Here is a 20,806-nt window from a genome sequence, read left to right as displayed (position 1 = left end):
TTAGGAGAAAGAGTAGTCAGAAAAAGCAATATGTATAGTGTATTTAATACCTTTAAAAAAGTTGGTTTACTGCTCTGTCAGAATCATCCACAATAGGAGGAAAATCTCTAATTCTTTTATGTATTATCTAGATAATGAAGCCTAGCAATACACTAATAAAATTTAGAAGAACTAGTATAGAGTTGTTTTTGAGGCAATTCAGGTAAAGTATCTTGCCCAGATCATACAGCTAGGAAGTGTTAAGTGTTTGAAGCCAGATTTGAACTCAAGTCCTCCTGACGTCAGGGGTAGGACTCTATCAACTATGCCACCTACCTGCCCCTAGTATACAGTTGTTAAAAAAAAAAAACAAAAAAAAACGTATTTTAAATCTTACCTTTATAAAGTGGTGATCTGCTCGAGGAATTGTTGAATCTCTGGGTTTAGTCAATATATATTGATTGTTTTGGGAGTCAATCAGCATACTAAGACCTAAATTATCTTCTATTTCATGTTTTGATACATTTCTCTTAGAATTGGCCTCCTCCTCTTCTACTCTCAAAACTGCCTCAAAATTGACCCCTCTTACCTATAAATAAAAAAATAAAACAATGATCAGTAATGTGCATTTAAAATTCTTTAGAATTCAATGATAAGCATTCATTTTTTGGTAAAAAAAAAATTATACTTTTTTCAGGTAGAAAATTGAGAAAATGGTAATGAAAGATTAACGCCCATATAACTATTAAAAATAAGTTTAATTATCTTGTAGGTTTGAACTTGAGTTAAAAAATGTACCAGCATAAACAATTAATAACACAACTTTAAAGTTAAAAAATAAAATTAAAGGAAACTTACAAAAACTCCAAATGTTTTCTTCTTTAATCATCTACTTTGGTGGGTCTAAATGATATATTCAACAAGGCTAAAGGCTTTTAAAATATTTGTCGAGTTTTCTTCTCAACTGAAATCACTCAGTTTCAAAAATATTTTTGTAGGTTTTCACCTCTCTTCATTTTTTCCTTACTATGCTTTCCAATGACCACTACCTCCAAAGGCCAGATTTCATATATCATATACACATTTCAAGGTCCAAAGTCAGTTTTCAGTAGCACTTCTAGTTTTAAATTGGCATGAATTCTTGCTAAAGGTCTTTACTGAAATTATATCCTGTCATCTTTCTCTTTTGTGTATTACTCCTATTTCCCAGATCTTCCCTCTATTCTCCAAAGTATGGTTCCCATACTATATATATGGAATGGGTCATCTGTCCACTAAGACTATGTAAAAAGAGTAAATGAAAGAGGGAATGGTCTTTTAATATGTATTTTATGATAAATGGGACTAACTATATTTGCTGAAAAAAGCAGCAAAAAGGAAGGGAATAAGCATTTATATAAAGCCTACTTACCATATGTCAGGAACTCTATTTTTCATTCTGACAACCCTGCAAAGTGTGTATTTTTATAATTATCTCCATTTTACAACTGAGGAAACTGAATCAAACAGAGATTAAATGACTTGTTTAGGGTCCCATAGCAAGTAAGTATCTGGGGCTGAATTTGAATTCAGGCCTTCCTGACTCCAGGTTAGGCACTCCATTCACTATGTCTTCAGCTGTCTTTAAAGTTGACAAATATACTATTCTTTGGAAGATGAAGTCAAACAAATCTTCTCCTATAGAAGACATTTAAATTTTCAATGTAGTAAGTAAACCTAGTATAAATTTGAATGTACAAAGCCACCTAAACAATATTTCATTTGATTCAGTGGAAAACTCAGATATATGAAAAAAAAAATCCTAAAATCTTTTCTATCATATTACTTACTGACTTATTGTCATCAAAAGCATGTTCTTCTATTTCTTCTTCTAAACGATCTGCTGCCTTTCTTACATCTTCAAGAATTTCATCAAGCATAGACAGACTTTTATTTTGATGTTGAATATTTTTAAGGGCTTCAACTTGATGTTTTTCTGCTGCCAGAAGCTCAACATATTCTGTTTCTTCCTGATTAGTTTTTAGAAAATTAAGAATGAGATTTAAAACAACAGCAACAATAAAAACCAAGGTAATGACTTGTTCACAATATCTTAAACCATTTACCCGTGATTGAAAAAGGAATAATTACTTTGATTTGTTTTACTTAGGGTCCAAAATATTTTCCCTTTAGACAGTCAAACAACTGCCTCCCTAGGCAAATGCCTACTAGGCCATTGTTAATCTATCATGTGTAAGAGTGTAGACACATGGTAAGTTGGGATTTATTTCTTTTTTATTTTTACCTCCAGGGCCTGGAACAATACCTGACAGAGTAAGCAATCAATAAATTCTTACACAAGTGAATGATGGACTAAGGTTATTATTCCAGGTACTAGAAACACAAAGATGAAGACAATGTCTCTGCTTACAATCTCATAGGAATGATAAACATGTAAATAAATAATTATAATACAACAAAATCAATAAGCCAGTTAGTTGTTAAGCACTTACTACATATGTGCCAGGTGCTATGCCTTACCCATAGTGTGGATACAAAACAAAAACAAAACCAATCCCTGACCCCTAGGAATTTACAATGGGGGGAAATAATATGTATACAAATAAGTAACCATAGCATACATACAGAATATATTCAACTTAAGTTTAGAGTTGTACTAATAATTAAAGGACTAGAAAAATTTCCTTAGAAAGTCCATGGAAGTCAGGGAAGTTGAGGTGAAGAACAACAACATTTAAGGCTCAGTTACAAAATGGAAGTCAAAAAGAAAATGGTAAGAAAAGTAGGAAAGAATCAGATTGAGAACTTCAAAAGCCAGATAATATTATCTTAGAGGCAATAGGGAGCCAGAGAAGTTGACTACACATGTAGAGGGTGATATGGTCAGAGCTGCATTTAGGCTAATTTGTAATAAGAAGAGGTGAAGCAGGGATAGGTGATCAGATGCTGTACATGGAGAGCAGAAGATATAACACATACAAGAACTCACATGAAGGTAAAAAAAGATAACATTTGATAACTGATTGGATATCTCCAGTGAATATGACTTTAGACTAAAAGTGGAGAACCTGGATGATTGGAAAGACAGAAGGGAAAAGGGTGTGTCTGGAAGAACCTAGAATTTTTGTTTTGCATGTGCTGAGTTTGAGATATCTGTAGGATATGCAGTTCAAAACAAAGTATTAGAAAAAGTCAAAGAATTTCTAGTCAGAAGTCTTAAGAAAGGTAATTAGGAAAGGCTTCATGGAAGAAGTAGGACCTAAATAGGGCTTTGAAGGGAGAGCTTTGAATAGGTAGAGAAAGAAAAAGTAGGGAGAGGCTATTCTAACCATGATGAAAAATGGGAATAAAAGACACATAATTAGAAGAAGAATAGAAAAATATGTTGGAATGTCAAGCATGTGCAAAAAGGAAGTTATTAATAAGACAGTATATGTCAGAGAAGATAAAAGTCTGAACTAAAGTAACTAACAGAAGAAAAATCATCCAACAAGCATTTTCTAAGTGCCTACAAAGTACCAAATAATGTGGGTATCACAGACATCAGATGATGGTAGGCACCAAAAAGTTGGGGTTCAGCATGTAAAGAATTCACATTGGCCATTTGGCCAATGGTAGGTGTTTGACAAAAGGTAGATTTAATTAGGGAAGAAGTTACAGACAAAAATGAAAGAATACAAGAGACACCAAGAATGATAAATTTGAAATAGAGTGGGAGAGCATATAGACAGGTTCCTCAGTGGAACTCAAAATTACCCAGGAGAAAGGGAGAACTCCATGAGATTAGGGCCTGTCCTGAGCAGGCAGGTTAAATCTTGAATGGGACTTAGCATCCTAAAAGAGTGAGTTAGCTGTAATGAGGGGAAGTGGGGTTGAGAAGCAAAGTGGAGTTAGGGGAGATACCACGTGGCATTGATGAGGTATGAGAATTGAGGATAAGAGATCCCCTTGGCCAATTGCACAGGTTTTCCGAAAAAATTCGCAAAGTCCAATAAATACAGGCACAAGGTATGTAGCAAAGAATGGGTTTATTTATGCTAAGACAGCTTTCTTAGCAGGCAAACTCCTGATTAGGAATTTAGTAAAGATGGTTTACACTGAGAAGAAGATATCTTCATCAGTAGGCAAAATCCTGTTAAGACTTTTGCATTGATAAGCCCTTGGTTATATTGGGTTAGTCTTGGCCTGGAGCTGGGGAACAGTTTGAATGATTATACCCCAGGCCGAGATTTCCAACTGAATGAGATTACGTATCTGAGAGTTCCCTTATGGGCATAAGGGTGTACCCCTCTCAGGGTCCAAGGGTTTGAGAGTCAGGAGCAACCTTTCCCCCAAAGAGGACAGAGTTTACATCAGAGCCATTCAACCCTTCCCCCCAAAAGATAAGGATAAGGAGAAAGACCATGAGATAGAGTACCATGGTAGACTGATTGAAAGGAAGGCAGCAGCAATGGGATGGCCCATAAGTAGATTTTATAGGTAAGATTTAATCTCAAGTTCATGACTGGGATTTCTGAGTGAGGGTGAGATTGCTCCTCTCCAGAAGATGGGTCTCAGGGATCGGAAGTGACTTGGATTTCAGACTGCACAACCTCTCCAGAAGGTGGAACCATGAAGTTAACTAAACTCATCTCCATCAGTACCTTCTAGTTTGCTCACTTCTGAACAATATATCTCATCAAATACTTCTTAAGCAGCTTGAAATGTCTAACTGGGCAGTTGATGAGGACTAATAAGTATATACATGATAAAGAAAATAAATAAAAAGTAATTAATGTATTTGAAAGGGAGGGCACTAAGAGTTGGCTTCATGGAGAAGGCAGAGCTTCAATTGCTTCTTCAAAGAATAGAGGGATTCTGTGAGTCAGATGAAGAAAGAATGTTCCTGGCAAGGGGGATAGTTAGTGCAAAGCCATAGACATGGGAGACAGAATCCAAAGGAGAAACAGATATGAGACTATTGTAGAGGAGGGAAAGATTTAGTTACACCTAAAATATCTTGGGCAAGTTACAACATTTTTGAGCCTGTTTTCCCTTCCACAGTAAAGATAACTTGACTATCCTCCCCTCCCCCCATATACATATATCTCACTGATCTATCATGAGACTCAAATGATACTAAAAAGTAATTGGCAACTTTCAATACTCTATAAATGTCAACTATAATTAACTTTCTATCATGTAATAACTAACAATAATTTATTCATGAAAAAGGATAAGTGAATCAATTGCCTATCTACTCATAATGCCTGACTCCTCCGATCACAATGCCCCATCCACTACTTCCCCTCCTAATATATGCTAACTTTGCCTATTAGAATATAAACTCAAGGGCAAAAAATGTCTTTTTTATATTTGTATCCCTAATGCTTAGCAGACTACCTGACACATAATAGTAAGTGCTTAATAAATGCTTTTTACATTCATTCAAGAAAAAAAGATTCATAAAACACTACATACACACACATATGCACATCTGTGTGTGTATGTATGTATATATGCATGTATATCACTTCATTTAATCTTTACAACCACCCTGGGAAGAAGGTAAGATAGGTGTTAACTTCTCTAAATATCAATTTCCTCATGTATGAAATAAAGATGAATAGCTTACAGAAAGGACTTTGGAAATCATCTAGTTCAATCCTTTCATTTTATAGAAACTTGAGATTCAGAAAAAGTGACCTGTACATGACACAAATAGATAAATAGCAGAGCAAGGATTTGAAGCAGATCTTCTGATTCCAAATTTAGTGAGCTTTCCACTGTTGAACACTGCCTGACTTAAATGATTTCTTATCCTATTTCTAGAGCATCAGTACCAGATACCAAACAAAGGTCCTCTTTTCTCTAAATCCCCTATGACTTTGGATGATTTTGTTATAGATTAGCTAATGATGTGAAAAGGTAAATTCTATAAACATGATTTGGATGTAGATCCTTAAGTAGCCCCAGATTCAAGAGAATAAGAGGGAAATCACTCAAGAGCCACTAGGTCCCAGTATTTTCCAGTCTAGAAAACCAAGATGATTGACTTCTGTTGGAGAATACTTAGGCAAAAATAACTGTTTAAAATCCAGGCTGTGACTCACTTCCTTTTAGACTCAATTCAAGTACATCTTCTACCTGAAGTGTTTTTTAATTCCCTAATGGATTTCTTCCATAACCACTTTGGATTTAACTCCCATGTATCTATTCTGTATATACTTACATATGCACATGTGTTGTTTTCTCTCAAAAGAATGTAATCATAAGAGCAGGAACTTTTTAATTTAATTTAATTTTTTTTTTCCAGCAAAGTGCCTAGCACACAGCAGTTGTTAACAAATACTTGATTCATAGAACTGGACAGGACCTTACAAGCTATCTAAAATAAATTCCTTATTTTACAGATGAAGAAACTGAGGCTCAGAGAAGTTAAGTAACTTGTTCAAAACCACTTCAAGTAGTGAGAGAAGTGAGAATGAAGGATTAAGAAGCACTGTCCAAATAGAAGCAGCAGTCATCACAACTAGGGAAGGTAACTGCAGCTTTCCCCAAGTACCTGCATCTAAGGGAAGGGGAAAAAAACAATGTTAAGCATTTTCTCTTTTTTTGTCATTCATAGATCAGAGTCTTTTGCTGGTTGTGTCTTCATATGGGTAAAGGAGTGAGTAGTTGGAGGGAAGGGCAGAAGAAGAAAGAGCAAAGGTCACAGGCTGCAGGCTGTCTCTGGGACAGTGATAAAAATGAGCACTCATCAGTCCTAGCACCAGTATATCATGGTCATGGGTGACAGCTGGGAATGCAGTGCTGTGGGATGCATTTTATCTAGGCAGTACCTATCAACTGAAACTTTTCCTAATTCTAAGGGATGAGACACTGTTTAGGCCAGGGAGGAAAACTTTAATAAGCCAGGTGCTGCTTAGATAAAATGAGGCTTCCAGAACACCACATTCTTAATTGTCACTAATCTTTCTGATACACTTGGTGGCCTTTCACTTTGGGCAACAACCCTGATCTAGAAAGAGTCCTTCCTTCCCAGAAAAGCTTACATCTTCTTGTTCAGAGTTCCTACAAGTCCTTCATCTTGAAGAACTGCAACCTCCTTTCTTAGAGGGTACACATCTTAAAAGATCTTTTCTCTGTGGACTGCTCCTGGTTTATGATAGGATTTTCTCTACCACAGAACAGTCAGACCCCCATCTGTGAAAAATCATATGGAAAGGGACCCTAAAATCCCCAATCCTGACCTTGCCTTCTACCATAAATAAATATTCAGGATTATATACAGGTTTCCCTCATAAATTTTGAGCACTTAATTAAAAATTTTAATATTGGATTGAAATATTAAAGAATTAACTATCAGTTTAAATTTTAAATTGTAATCCATATCTATACTAATTTAGTCATTATAGAAAGATGTCCTATAAACATAATGAGAACTTGATTGTAACTAAAACTGTTCTTACAAGGATGAATCACTAAGGAAAATTTAAGCAAATTTTCAGAAACATGAACAAAAATGTTGCCAATTACAATAATATTGTAACAAACTATAATGAATATATATTAAGATATAGTAATGTAAACAGCATGTATGAAATGTATATGAAAACGAAACTTTGTTCTCCCATATATTTTTACTTTAATTTTTATTACCAGAATATAGGTAATGTGACTTGAATTACTAGTACTAAGGTCTTTCATGACATGAAATATATTGCATATTTTGTTACTCTGGGAAAAATGTTACATGTGAGAATATTAAAGTATTAAAGGAAAAATATTCTCTTATATGTCAGGTATTTTATTTCCAAGCAGAAACTTTTGGTGGCTTACCTGTAATGAAATAATAGCAACTTGAACATTTTCCTTTTTTCTTCTCTACATTTCTTCCTAGCAACATCTTCTTTGAATACTTAATAAAATTTGAAAGAACTAACCTTTATTGCAGCTTCCCTCAAAGCTTCCAGTCGCTGTCTACTACTTTCTTTCATGTTTACAACATCTTTGTAATCTCCTTGAAGGGCTCTTTGGAGTCCATGGATAGCTTGAAAGACTGAATTTTCACTTTCATTCAATTCCTTTTGGAAAATTTCAAATGTATGCACCTGAAAAAGTTTCTCTTCATCTGACAATCCAGAATTCTTTTCCACTGCTCTAATTGCATTTTTTAATTTATTAAGTACCACATTCTTTTGTCGAAGAAGACCAGATAGTTTTCTACAATTGTCTAGAACCCATTGTTTTCTCTGAGTAATAGCGGCTCCTTTCCCGCGATGCAACTTTATTGCATGTTTTGCTACATCTTCATGTTCTGCAGCATACACTATCAAATGAAGCAGCGAAATCAAGATCCAAAGACAAATTCTTCCCATTACCTTCATGATCCAATTTTGCAGAACAGGGTATTCCAAAGATGGATGTTATTTAAAATATGCATTTTAACACATGTTGGGCTGAAAAAGAGAATAAATACATGTATAATTCACAATGACTCACTAACATGGAATGAAGACAATAGTACATCAAAATTAGTAAGCTATACCCAGAAAAATATTCTCTAACAAAATTAGCTATATAAAATTACTTGCTTAGAACTATTACAATCCCTATCATATCTGTTGAATTAAAAGAAAATCTGGCAATCCCTAAATCTAATCCAATATCCTGGATGCAAAATATTTTAAGAACCAGTATATCTACAAGAAGTTTTTATTTTTTAAATGTTCATACTTTTCAAAAGTAGTCTGTAATAATCTAGGCCATACAGGAAGAAAACCTATTACCAGGTGTAAACGATCATTCTGAATTCCAAGATGAAAAATTTCCTCAAACTCTTATACATTAATACTGTGTCTTTATTATTCCATGTTTTGAATCCAAATTACAAAAAGCATTCTGTATACACACTTCACACTGTGGTGACTTATAATCTTGCTGCCATGAAACTAATACCGGAATGTCACTTTACAATGTAGAACCAGTTAATACCTTTACATCAGGATACCTGTAGTTAGGTATTTAATAAAAATAGTTTTGAAAACATCACTTGTATTTAAAATAAATTTCTAGGTCTTTATTAACATACATTCTAACAAATTCCAAGGTTCACCTCATTATTAATTTACAATAGAAAATTTAACAAAGCAAGAACTACTATTTAAAACAACTTATTGGTGGTAATAGGATGAGAAAAGGTTATCATTTCCATATTACAGGGGAAAAATCCCCACAGTTTTTATTGTTAAAAACCCTAATACTTGTTTTCTTCAATTTCTAAAATCTTGTAGAAATATGTATATAAGAATTGCACATGTTTAACATATATTGGATTACTTGCTATCTATTTCCCCCTTGGTGGGGGGAAGGAAGGGGAAACATTTAGAACGCAAGATTTTATAAGATGAATGTTGAAAATTAGCCATGTGTATATATATATATATATACAGTGAAAATAAAAAGCTTTAATTAAAAAAAAAAAAAGAAAAATATGTGTGTATGTATTGGGGGAAGGGCAGGGTGTGTGTAGATATGTATGTGTATGTTTATATCTATATATGTATAAATAAATATGTCTTAACTATAGCTTGCTTGAGGGTGAGGGGATGAAGGGAAAACAGTAAAAAATTTAAAAGGTGCACTTCAGAGAACAAAAGAATAATTTATAAGGAAGTAAAGATGGACAATCATGATTATAATTTCTTCTACTACATATATATATATATATATACACACACATATATATATACTTTCTTGAAGTAGTAATTTGTTGTTATATATTTTGAATCGTCCCTGATGTTCTGCTGGGCACATGACAATGTTCTCTTCTGTTTTGTTTTATTTTGTTTTGCATTCCTTTTTTATTTTTACTTACTGTTTTTTAAATAAAATAAAATTTTAAAAAAAAAGAAAAAAATTTCTAATATCGACTATTATTTCCAAAATCACCCACACTTAAATGAGATATTGAACTGATAATGACATTATTACCCTGCTCCCTTGTCAAGAGAGATCTACATGTTATTAATCTCAGCTTATTCTATATTCCTGAATGCAAGGAACAATTGCATTATAGCAATTTGTGGTCTGGAGTTCTCCAAGAAACTTAGAATTGTAAATACAGTGGACCTTAAATGCAAAAAACATCATCAATGGCACATCATGATTTACCAGATCTCTTTGACCTTCCCTCTTGATTGTTGTTGATAGCACCATTTTCTTCCCACTCACCCAAGTTTGAAATTTCAGTCATTCATAGCCCTTTTCCCCTCTCTTTTAAATTTATCAGTTGCTAAGACCTGTGCTTTCTATTTCCATATTTCTCAAATCTTTCTATTCTTACATACTGACATTACCTTGCTAAAATAGCCTAGTTAGACTTCTGGCTTCAAATCTTTCTATTCTCTTATTTATTCTCTCCACCCCCTCCACCCACCCTCCATTCCCTCCACCCCCAATCCTCAGAACACCATACTGATACCAGGCTTAGCCTATTATTGCTCATAACTTTTGAGCTCAAAAGATCCACCCCTCTTAGCTCACTGAGTAGCTGGGATTTGAGGTGTACACTGCCATAGTCAGCTATGGTAAACCAGGTTTTGAAAAAGCCCACTGAGATTCAAATGAGGTTACCAGACTATGCTTTTAAACCAAAATCACTCTGGTTTTCACTAATTGGTCAATAATGGGTCTAAACTCAACCCTCTCCAGCTCATTGTTTGGGTTTTGATGGCTCAGAGAATAAATAGCATTTGTTTATGTTCTGGCTAGAAACTTCCCCCTTTCAGACTGCTTTTTTTGGGAAGTCAAACTAGGTTAAACTAGGTTATCTTTTGCATCAACTCTTACTTAGCTTTTAACCACTGAATGAATAAGATAAGATAAACTGAGACCTAGGAAAAACCTCAAAAACCTCAAACCTTAGAGGCCAAGGTCTCCTACTACATCATGAGCTATTGCTAGTCATCCTGACCTATGTCTTGTAACTGGACTATGTTGACTCTGGGATAGAGTAAGGCTGATAACTTTGCAGGGCCTTGCCTCACTTAAATACAATTCACTTGCAAGTCAAAACAACACCATGCAGATGTCTTTAGTCCTCTCCAAGAATAGAGGAGGAACCACCATCACCATCACTATCACCACCAGCAGACTCATATCACTTTTAACCCTTCCTTTCCTCTCCTAGCCCCTCCCCGACCTTAACTCTATCCTTTAGATTGTTTCTTTCAAGGTTCACCTCTCACTTCCACTTAAGGAAGACTTTGCTATCTCTGTGGGTATTACTCATTCCCTTTTCAAATTATCATGTATTTATGTTATCTATTTAAACACTATATCTGACAGGAAAAAATAATGATGATTGTTGGAGGGGATGTGGGAAAACTGGGACATTGATTCATTGTTGGTGGAGTTGTGAACGAATCCAACCATTTTGGAGAGTAGTTTGGAACTATGCAAAAAGTTATCAAACTGTGCATACCCTTTGATCCAGCAGTGTTACTACTGGGATTATATCCCAAAGAGATTATAAAGAAGGGAAAGGGACCTGTATGTGCACGAATGTTTGTGGCAGCCCTTTTTGTAGTGGCTAGAAACTGGAAACTGAATGGATGTCCATCAGTTGGAGAATGGCTGAATAAATTGTGGTATATGAAAATTATGGAATATTACTGTTCTGTAAGAAATGACCAACAGGATGATTTCAGAAAGGCCTGGAGAGACTTACACGAACTGATGCTAAGTGAAATGAGCAGGACCAGGAGATCATTATATACTTCAACAACAATACTAGATGATGACCAGTTCTGATGGATCAGGCCATCCTCAGCAACGAGATCAACCAAATCATTTCTAATGGAGCAGTAATGAACTGAACTAGCTATACCCAGAAAAAGAACTCTGGGAGATGACTAAAAACCATTACATTGAATTCCCAGTCCCTATATTTATGCACACCTGCATCTTTGATTTCCTTCACAAGCTAATTGTACAATAATTCAGAGTCTGATTCTTTTTGTACAGCAAAATAATGTTGTGGTCATGTATACTTATTGTGTATCTAAGTTATATTTTAATATATTTAACATCTACTGGTCATCCTGCCATTTAGGGGAGGGGGTGGGGGGGGGGGTAAGAGATGAAAAATTGGAACAAGAGGTTTGGCAATTGTTAATGCTGTAAAGTTACCCATGTATATATCCTGTAAATTAAAGGCTATTAAATAAAAAAAATAAATAAATAAAAATAAAAAAAAATTAAAAAAAAAACAAAACAAAACAAAAAAAAAAAAAATAAACACTATATCTACTATAAGAACAAATATTCTTTGAAATCTGGGGAATGACCTGGTAAATTATGTCAGATTTGGAGTCAGATAACCTTGCTCTGAGTCTCAGTTCTGATCCTTTCTACACGTTTGACCTTGGGCGAGTTATTAGCTTCTCAGTCTCAACTCTTCAACTGCAAGTTAAATGCCTTTCATCTGGGGAATGCCTAAATAAAAATTGTGGTAAATGAATATGATGGAATATTACTATGACAAGAAAATTTATGAATGTAACAAATTCAGAGCAGTTTGGGAACACTAAATCATTACCTAAAAGTAAAAAATTTTGTCTCATATAACTTTGTTTTTATTGGTTTATTATTTTTTAAAATTTCCAATTAATTTATTTCTCCTTTAACTTTCAACATTTCTTCTTGAATTTATTTTGAATATTTTTTTTGGAAAAAATGCTCTATTTTGTTAACTTATGTTTGGGGGGATATCATTTTCCTCTCAATGTTTTTAACTGCATCTAGGATTTCACTATTAGATCTCTAAGTCTGCATCTTTTTTGTTTGTACTCTCTGAATTGGTTAATATTTTTAATGCATTTTATGCTGCTGATGATGTGGTCACTCATTCAACACAAGCCTCTGTTCAGTCTAGAGGGGCTACCTAGTAATCAAAATAAGGCCTAGGATTAGCTTTGTCTGCATTTCTTGGAGTCTTAGAAGCAAAACTCTACAATAATTGAAGACAGTTGCAATTATTTTACCTATTCTGCATGTTTCTTATTTGATAAAGATTTGAGGCAAGAGTGGTACAGTGGATAGAGCAATGACTTGGAGATTGGAGGCCTTCAGTATAAATTGGTCCTGGGCAAATCACTTATTTAATCTATTTGCCTCAGTTTTCTCATCTATAAAATGAGAATAATAATAGAATCTGACTTTCAGATTGCTGTGAGGGTCAAAAGAAATAATATATTTGTTAAGTGCTTAGCATAGTGCCTGGCACATAATAAGTACTATATAAATGTTAGCTATTATTATTATTAATTAGTCATTATTATTTTCATTAAGTGGTTCTAAGGATCAGAGAATATATCTATTTCTCCATCTTTTTGGTTGTGCTCCAAAGATCTCTTAAATGCCAAAGTTTCTCAATATTTCTTGATCTCTGCAATATCTGACACTTTTGATTACTTTATCCTTTTCTTCCCTAAGCTTGTTACGCAAGTCTCTCCTGGTTCTCCTGTCTATCCATGCCATCTTTCTTAAAACTCTTTTGTTGGATCTTCATCTAAGTCACAAATTTTGGATATTTTCCAAGGTTCTGTAACCCTAGACCCTCTACTCTTTTCCCTTTAGGTGAAGGGTTCTTAATCTGTGGCCATAAATTTGTTTTTCTTTTTAATATTTTTACAAGTGTATTATTTCAATATAATTTTGATATTTTTTAATTTTAATTTTTATAAATATTATTCTGAGAAGGGATCAACGGCTTCACCAGACTGCTAAAAGAACCCATTATACAAAAAAGGATAAAAACTCCTGCACTAGATTATCTCTACCTGGTGATCTCATCAGATCCCATGGGCTCAATTATTATCCCTGAACAAATAATTTCCAAATCTATGTATCCAGTCCAAGTCTGTTTCCTAAAACCCAGTCTCCTATCACCAATTTGGAAACTCTGACATGTATGTGCTTATAACACTTCAAACCCAACATGTCCAAATCAGAACTCATTATTTTTTCTCCACATATCTTCCCTTCTTCCAAAATGTCTTCATTACTGTTAAAGGTGTCACTATCCTCCCAGGAACAACTTGGGTTGTCATCCACCCCTCATATTAATATTCAGGCAAAGTTTCTACTTCTAAAATGTCTCTTGTAACTGGTCTCTTTGCCTCAAATTCCTCCCCACTGCAATCCATCCTCCACATGGCTGCCCAGATATCCAAGACATATCCAAAGACATATTTTAGAGTGCCAGCATGCTGAGAACATAATCTATGCAGAATTTATGGAAAAAGATAGTCAAGAAAGTCAAGAAGTCAAGAAAGGATGAGAAGACAGTTGGGTTGTCAGCCTCCAATAGTGGTGAGCTTAAAAAGGAATTTTTCAAAAATTCTTATAACAAACATTTTGTAGGTGTGGGTGCAATCCCTCCATGCCTTAGTAGACAGTATTCTTGATTTGCCGTGGCTCCTTCACCTCACCAAACCTATCATCACCAGCTAGAATTCTGTTAAGGAATCTATCAGGAACTACCTAAATTATTCAAATACAATCCAATCACCTTGCTGATGCTCAGAACTACAAAATATTGGAGGTGGAATGGATTTCAGTATTGTCTTAGTCCAACTTCTCATGGAACAACCTCTAAAATCTTTGCTTTAAAACTTCTCAAAAACCTTGTATGCCTACCAGTCACTTGTGTTGAGCTGATCCAGATAGAATACCTCTAAATCATAATGAGACAAAAGAGCAAGATCTGGGTTCAAGATTTTTATTACATAGCTATGAAATTTTAAATCTTTCTCAATAATTTCAATAATAGATTCTGAAATGCCCTTTTACTTCATAGTATTTTTATCATGTAAATTAGCTGTAGCAGTTTCTATGGAAAAATTGCTCAATATTAGTTTCAGTTTATTAGTAAAATCAAGACAATGCTGGACTCTCTCAGAGACTTACTATAAATAAAAAATAAAGTGTGCTATGTAAATGTTACTAAATCCTTGCTATAATATTGGCAAACTTTTTCCTTGATACAGTCCAAAGTCAACCAACTTAAAGCTGAAAACATACTTGGAGGCTACACCCACAAAATTTTTCCATACAACGTAAGGCACACCCTAAAAAGAGAGCTGGAGATTTATTAAAGTAAATAAAGCTATGGTTTCCTCTTGTGCAATTAAAAAAAAAAAAAAAAGCATTTCCATATATCCTTGTAAACTAAAAGATTTGTACAAAATGCAATTGTAGTTTTAGTGCATTTTTGTAATTTAGGCTAATTGTTGTAGCTCTTATCTGTCTACAGAATTATGAAAAGAAAAACGTGCAAAGTACTCTTTTAGCCTGAGCTACCAGCAAATCCTATAGAGATCATTAATATGTCTATTTTCAGCTTTTGAAACTGAAGTATAACAAAGGTTCTTTTAGTAAAATCAATCAGCAAAAAAAATTCTTAAACTACCAAAAAATAGTCCCATAGAAAAATTAAGGTTTAAAATGATTAAAAATAATCAGCTTAGACTTCAAAATTGCATATAGATATTGGCATATTATGTGAAAAATTCTAATGAAATGGTTACATTAATAAGCTTTTTAAAATGTTTTTTTTTTTAAAAACTAACAAAAGCTTGCTAAGTTTATGAAAATTCTTCCAATAGTGGTTCTATACTAATCAGAAAACAAAAAGTTTATTTCAAATGGATTTAGTATTCCAAAGAAAGGCACTGTCAGTATTATAATATAGTTTCATCTTTATGGTAATCACTGGGGTTAACAAATTAGGTTAATCCCTCAGATAAGAGTCAAACCTTTCTGAGAGATCAAGGCAAAGATCTTATAGGAAACCTTTCCTGGTGTCCCCAGTACACTCTTATCTTTTTTCTTCCCCCTCCCAATAGTATTTTATTTTTCCAAATACATGCAAAGACAGTTTTCAACATTCTCCTTTCAAAATCTTTTGTTCCAAATTTTTCTCCCTCTGTTTCCTCCACCCTCTCCCCTCCCCTTCCCCAGGCAGCAAGCAATCCAATATAGGTTAAATTGGTACAATTCTTCTTTCCATATTCTTTCTGCTGTGCAAGAAAAATCAGATCAAAAGGGGAAAAAACCATGAGAAAGAAAAAAAAAAAAAAAACCAAGCAAACAAATAACAAAAAAAGGTGAAAATATTGTTTTGATCCACATTCAATTTCCATAGTTCTCTCTCTGCATGTGGATGGCACTTTCCCTCACAAGTCTACTGGAATTGCCTTGAATCACCTCATTGTTGAGAAGAGTCAAATCCATTACATTTGATCATCACATAATCCTGTTTCTGTGTACAATGTTCTCTTGGTTCTTGCTCACTTCACTTAGCATCAGTTCATGTAAGTCTCTCCAGGCCTTTCTGAAATCATCATTTCTTATAGAACAATTAACATTCTATTACATTCATATACCATAACTTATTTAGCCATTCTCCAGTTGAGGAAAATCTACTTCATTTCCAGTTCCTTGCCACTACAAAAATGACTGCTACAAACATTTTTGCACATGTAGGTCCCTTTCCCTCTTTATAATCTCTTTGGAATATAGATCCAGTAGAAACACTGCTGGATCAAAGGATATGGAGTTTTATAGCCCTTTGGGCATAGTTACAAATTGCTCTCCAGATTGGTTGGATTATTTCACAGCTCCAATAATAATGCATTAGTGTACCATTTTCACATCTCCTACAATACTTATCTTTTTCTGTCATCTTAGTTAATTTTAGAGGTGTGAGGTGGTATCTCAGAGTTGTCTTAATTTGCATTTCTCCAATCAATAGTAATGATTTAGCACATGCTTTCATTTCACTAGAAATGGCTTTAATTTCTTTATTTGACAATTGTCTGTTCATATCCTTTAACCATTTATCAACTGGGGAATGGCTTATATTCTTAAAATTTGAGTCAATTCCCTATGTATTTTAGAAATGACTCTCTTCTATCTTCAAATAATCATGCATACTTATATATTCACGTTTTATACCACTAGCAGAATGTCAACTCCTTTGAATAAGACCTCTTTTCATGTTTGTCTTTGTATCCCTAGCACTTTGTTGTTGCTATTATTTCAGTCATAAATAATTCAGTCAGTCCAACTCTGTGCACTCATTAGGGATTTTCTTGGCAAAGATACTGGAGTAGTTTGCCATTTCCCTCTCCAAAACGTAAATAAGAGCTGTCCCATTGGAACTGGTCAGTTGGGAAATTCTTTCCCTTGTTCCCTCCTTTCCCTTTCTTAATGCCCACATAAAGTATCATATCTTTTAGGTACAGATGCTCTTAAAACAGTTTTTGGGGGATGACTGAATCCTCCCAAGATATCTTGGAATTTACTAACTAAGCACCAAGTCTTAAACCCAAATCACTGACTCTCAGGGATTGGCCAACAATAGGGTCCACACCAAGACCCAAGAGGTCCCAGTTTGGATAAAACTCAAGGTCTCCCACTTTATCCAGGCCATCTCCTTATCCCCTCCAACATTTATCATTATTTTTTCCTGTCATCTTAGCCAATCTGGGAGATATGAAGTAGTACCTCAGGGTTATATTAATTTGCATTTCTCTATTCGATAGTGATTTAAAACATATTTTCATATGCCAGATAGCTCTAGAGAAGAAAATGAGGCAGGTAACCTCGTACAGCCCTCCTTCATTTAAATCCAATTCACATTCATGATGCTGATCTGAATTGGTGGAGACAATTCCCTCACTAAGAAAAGACATCAATGAAATCAAAGATCTAGTTCAAAAGATAAAAAAAAAAGCCCCAATATGTAGCAAGGCGTTTAATATACAATAAGGATAAAGAAGAGACGTAGGATTTCACGAGTTATAGGGAACAAACTCTCTTGTCTAATGCCAGTCAACAAATTACAGGTTTTCCTGGGTTTTGGGCAACTAATATATTTATCCTACTATACCACACTGTCACTGTATTGAATAGATGCTTAATATTCATTGGATTGGAAAAAAACTGGGTAATGTTCAATAAATGGGCAAAAGTGAAAGGAAGCATTATTTTAAAACCATGAATACCTCCATCTAAACATAAATCAGGAGCTGAAAGAAACCATCTAGTCCAATTCCACTCACCTTCCTCATTTTATAGATAAGGAAACTGAGACCCAGGAAGATTAATAAAAATAACATCTATTACTTTTATAGTGCCTTAAAATTTGTTGTCTTTCATCCCTCAAAAAACCCATGACATCAGTGAATTGAGTTGAAGTGAGGAAGGGTTGTGAAAAGTTACCAACTTTACTTTCTCCTCTAAAACCACCTAGATCCAATGACAAAGATAGATCAGGATGACTGGAGATGGCCCTGGATACAGTGAGAGACCTTGGCCTTTTTAAACTAAGGTTTTTTTCCAGATCTCAGTTTGACTGAGGCAACATCCATTCAATGATTAAGACTAGGTAAGAGGTGAGGCAAAAAATGACCTCTTTTACATAATTTAAAAAAATCACTCTGGGAGGGAAAGACCCTTATGATTTCTGGCAAAACCAGAAACAATTGCTATTTCCACCAACTCCGAGCCATCAGGACTCAAACATTGACTAAGTAAGACTTGTATTGGCACCAATTTTGGCCAAATAATGAGAGCCAGAGTGATTTGGGTTTAAAGCATGGTTCTTAAAAAAAATAAAAATAAAAATCTAGTCACTAAACCCCAGGGGATATCTTTTGAGGCTTTACTGTTTAAAATTTACATTTCATTGGGTGAAGCACCTGCAGGTAAGGATACAATAAATGATACCTTTTGTGCATAAGGTAGGAGGTAGAAGGAGAGCAAGGAAAAAAGAAAAGAAGGGAAGAGAGGGAGAGAGGGGTTGCATTACCCAAATGGAATTGCCACTTGGGTCCCCAGTGGGGCACTCTCAAGGAGAACCAAGATGTAGGGAAGATGATACCATAATTTGCAAGTGAATTGGACTTACAAGAGGGAGAGCTGGGCAAAGTCACTAGTTTCATTCTCTCTTTAGAAGTCATCTCTAATCTAATCTATCCATATGAACAGAGATAGAGTGAGGGACTAGCATAGGGTAAGGTTAAAGATAGAGATGGGGATAGACTTATAAAGCATTTTACACAGAATGTGTCATTTGAACTTCACAACAACCCTATAAGGCAAAAAGCAATCATCTATATTTTACATATATGGAAACTAGGGCTCCATAGACTTCAATGACTTATGCAAGGTCACAAAAGTGATCCACATCTGAACTGGGATTTGAACTCAGGTCTTCTGAATCCAGGGTCAGTGTCTAGAAGGGTCAACTAGCAAAGCATGAAAGATTAAAAAGAAGTTATTTAGCTGGGGGCTCAGAAGGCTTTACAGAAAAAGTTATCAGCAGAGATTGCAACAAGCTGACAGACAGAAAAAAAGAATGGCATATACAAATACATGGACATCAGAAAAAGACAAAATAAGGAAATAACTGAACATTCCATTTAAATGAATGTGCAATGTGCACTCTACTGTGTTACCTAGCTGCCTATCTAGCTGGGATAGACACATCATGCAGGACTTTGAGGGCTGAAGTAGAGTTTATATTTTATTCAGTAGGTAATAGAATATTACTGAAGATTCTGAAATAGGGAAATTACCTGACTAGGCTTGTAAATTAGAGATTAAATTTGGATTAAATTCTTGTTGTAGATAATCAAGAATTGATTATACAGAAAAATCTCCTTTTTTCAAGAGGTCACTGGCAATGTAAACAAAAGCAGGCTGAAAAAGTAATATATGAACATGCATATTAAAAACTTAAGAAAATGATCTAATTCTAGCTAAAAAAATGTACAATTATTTATAATAGTGATTAGTCACTCTTAAAATTTATCTGTTGGAATAAAGTTGAATAATTTTATGGTTTTTTTTTTCTCACATATCAGTTCAACAACAACAAAAAAAGAAAACTGTCCAAGGAATCAAATGGGTAAGAGATGAGAGAGCAATTCTTCCTACTCCTTTAAAGAGGTCAAAGGTCATTCTTCCTAGTTTTCTTTTTTTAAAAAAAACAATTCTGCTATATGGAATCACTTCAGAAGAGGAAGGATAGGCATACAAGGGAAATTTAAGTGACTTAAAAATAAAAGATATCAATAGAAGTTCATTTTTAAAAAAATCAAACGGATGGCTTTTGAAAATCAGATATAATAGATATAATCAGATCAACTCAAATTTTTTGACGAAAAATTCAGTATGGTACTTGTTAATCACTAATAATCAAGCTTAAAAAAAAAAGCACAGGCTTTTTGGCAAGAACAGTCCAAATGAGGACTAATAAAAAAGATAATTATCAACGAGTAAGACTGATTGATGATGAGCATAGAACTAGCATCCAGGAGCCCTGGGATTGAGCTAATTTTGAGATCTGAAGCAAATCATTTAACTTCTCTAGTCTGTTCCCTCATCTGTCCAATACTGTTCTAGCTTCAATAAGTGTTCCAGGAGATGGACAATCTTACCTTGATGAACAGTCAAACCCCTGCCTGGGTCTCAGCAGCCTCTGGAGGCTGGAGCTGGGGCTAAGGAAGCGTCTCTAAGCTCCTGGCCGACTGCATCATTCACCTGGGTAAGCCCTCGGGTGGTTACGTGTCACCATTTGAGGAAAAACATCGACAACCCTCCTACAAGCCAGCGCTTCGGTAGCCTTCCCTAATCGGTGCCCTGAGACTGTAAACATCAGGAAGGACTGACTGGGTGCTAGAGGTGCTGGCGAAATTAAGGCTTTTCAAAGACCGCTTAAACCAGGGATCTTAACATTTGGGGGTTCAGGGTTCCAGAGGCCCTTGTCCAA

General features: G+C 34.7%; 1 protein-coding gene across 4 annotated transcripts in view; it reads right to left on the bottom strand.

The window, feature by feature from the left end:
- Positions 1-20,806, bottom strand: part of TMCO3 (transmembrane and coiled-coil domains 3) — a 67,264-nt gene that overhangs the window by 45,675 nt on the left and 783 nt on the right. For all 4 annotated transcript variants that reach the window (XR_004232859.1, XM_003765709.4, XM_023500463.2 and 1 more), the window contains exons 2-4: positions 7,905-8,420; positions 1,809-1,988; positions 377-568 (exon numbers count right to left, since the gene is read on the bottom strand). Coding sequence is in view for 3 of the 4 variants with exons in the window: in XM_003765709.4 (XP_003765757.1) it covers positions 377-568; positions 1,809-1,988; positions 7,905-8,348 (816 nt within the window). In the remaining variant the exon portion in view is untranslated. The remainder of the gene's footprint in view (positions 1-376; positions 569-1,808; positions 1,989-7,904; positions 8,421-20,806) is intronic.

The sequence above is a fragment of the Sarcophilus harrisii genome, chromosome 3 (genome assembly GCF_902635505.1).
Source record: "Sarcophilus harrisii chromosome 3, mSarHar1.11, whole genome shotgun sequence".
Lineage (NCBI taxonomy): Eukaryota > Metazoa > Chordata > Mammalia > Dasyuromorphia > Dasyuridae > Sarcophilus > Sarcophilus harrisii.
Note: the sequence above shows the minus strand (reverse complement) of the source record. Positions and strands in the feature narration are given on the sequence as shown.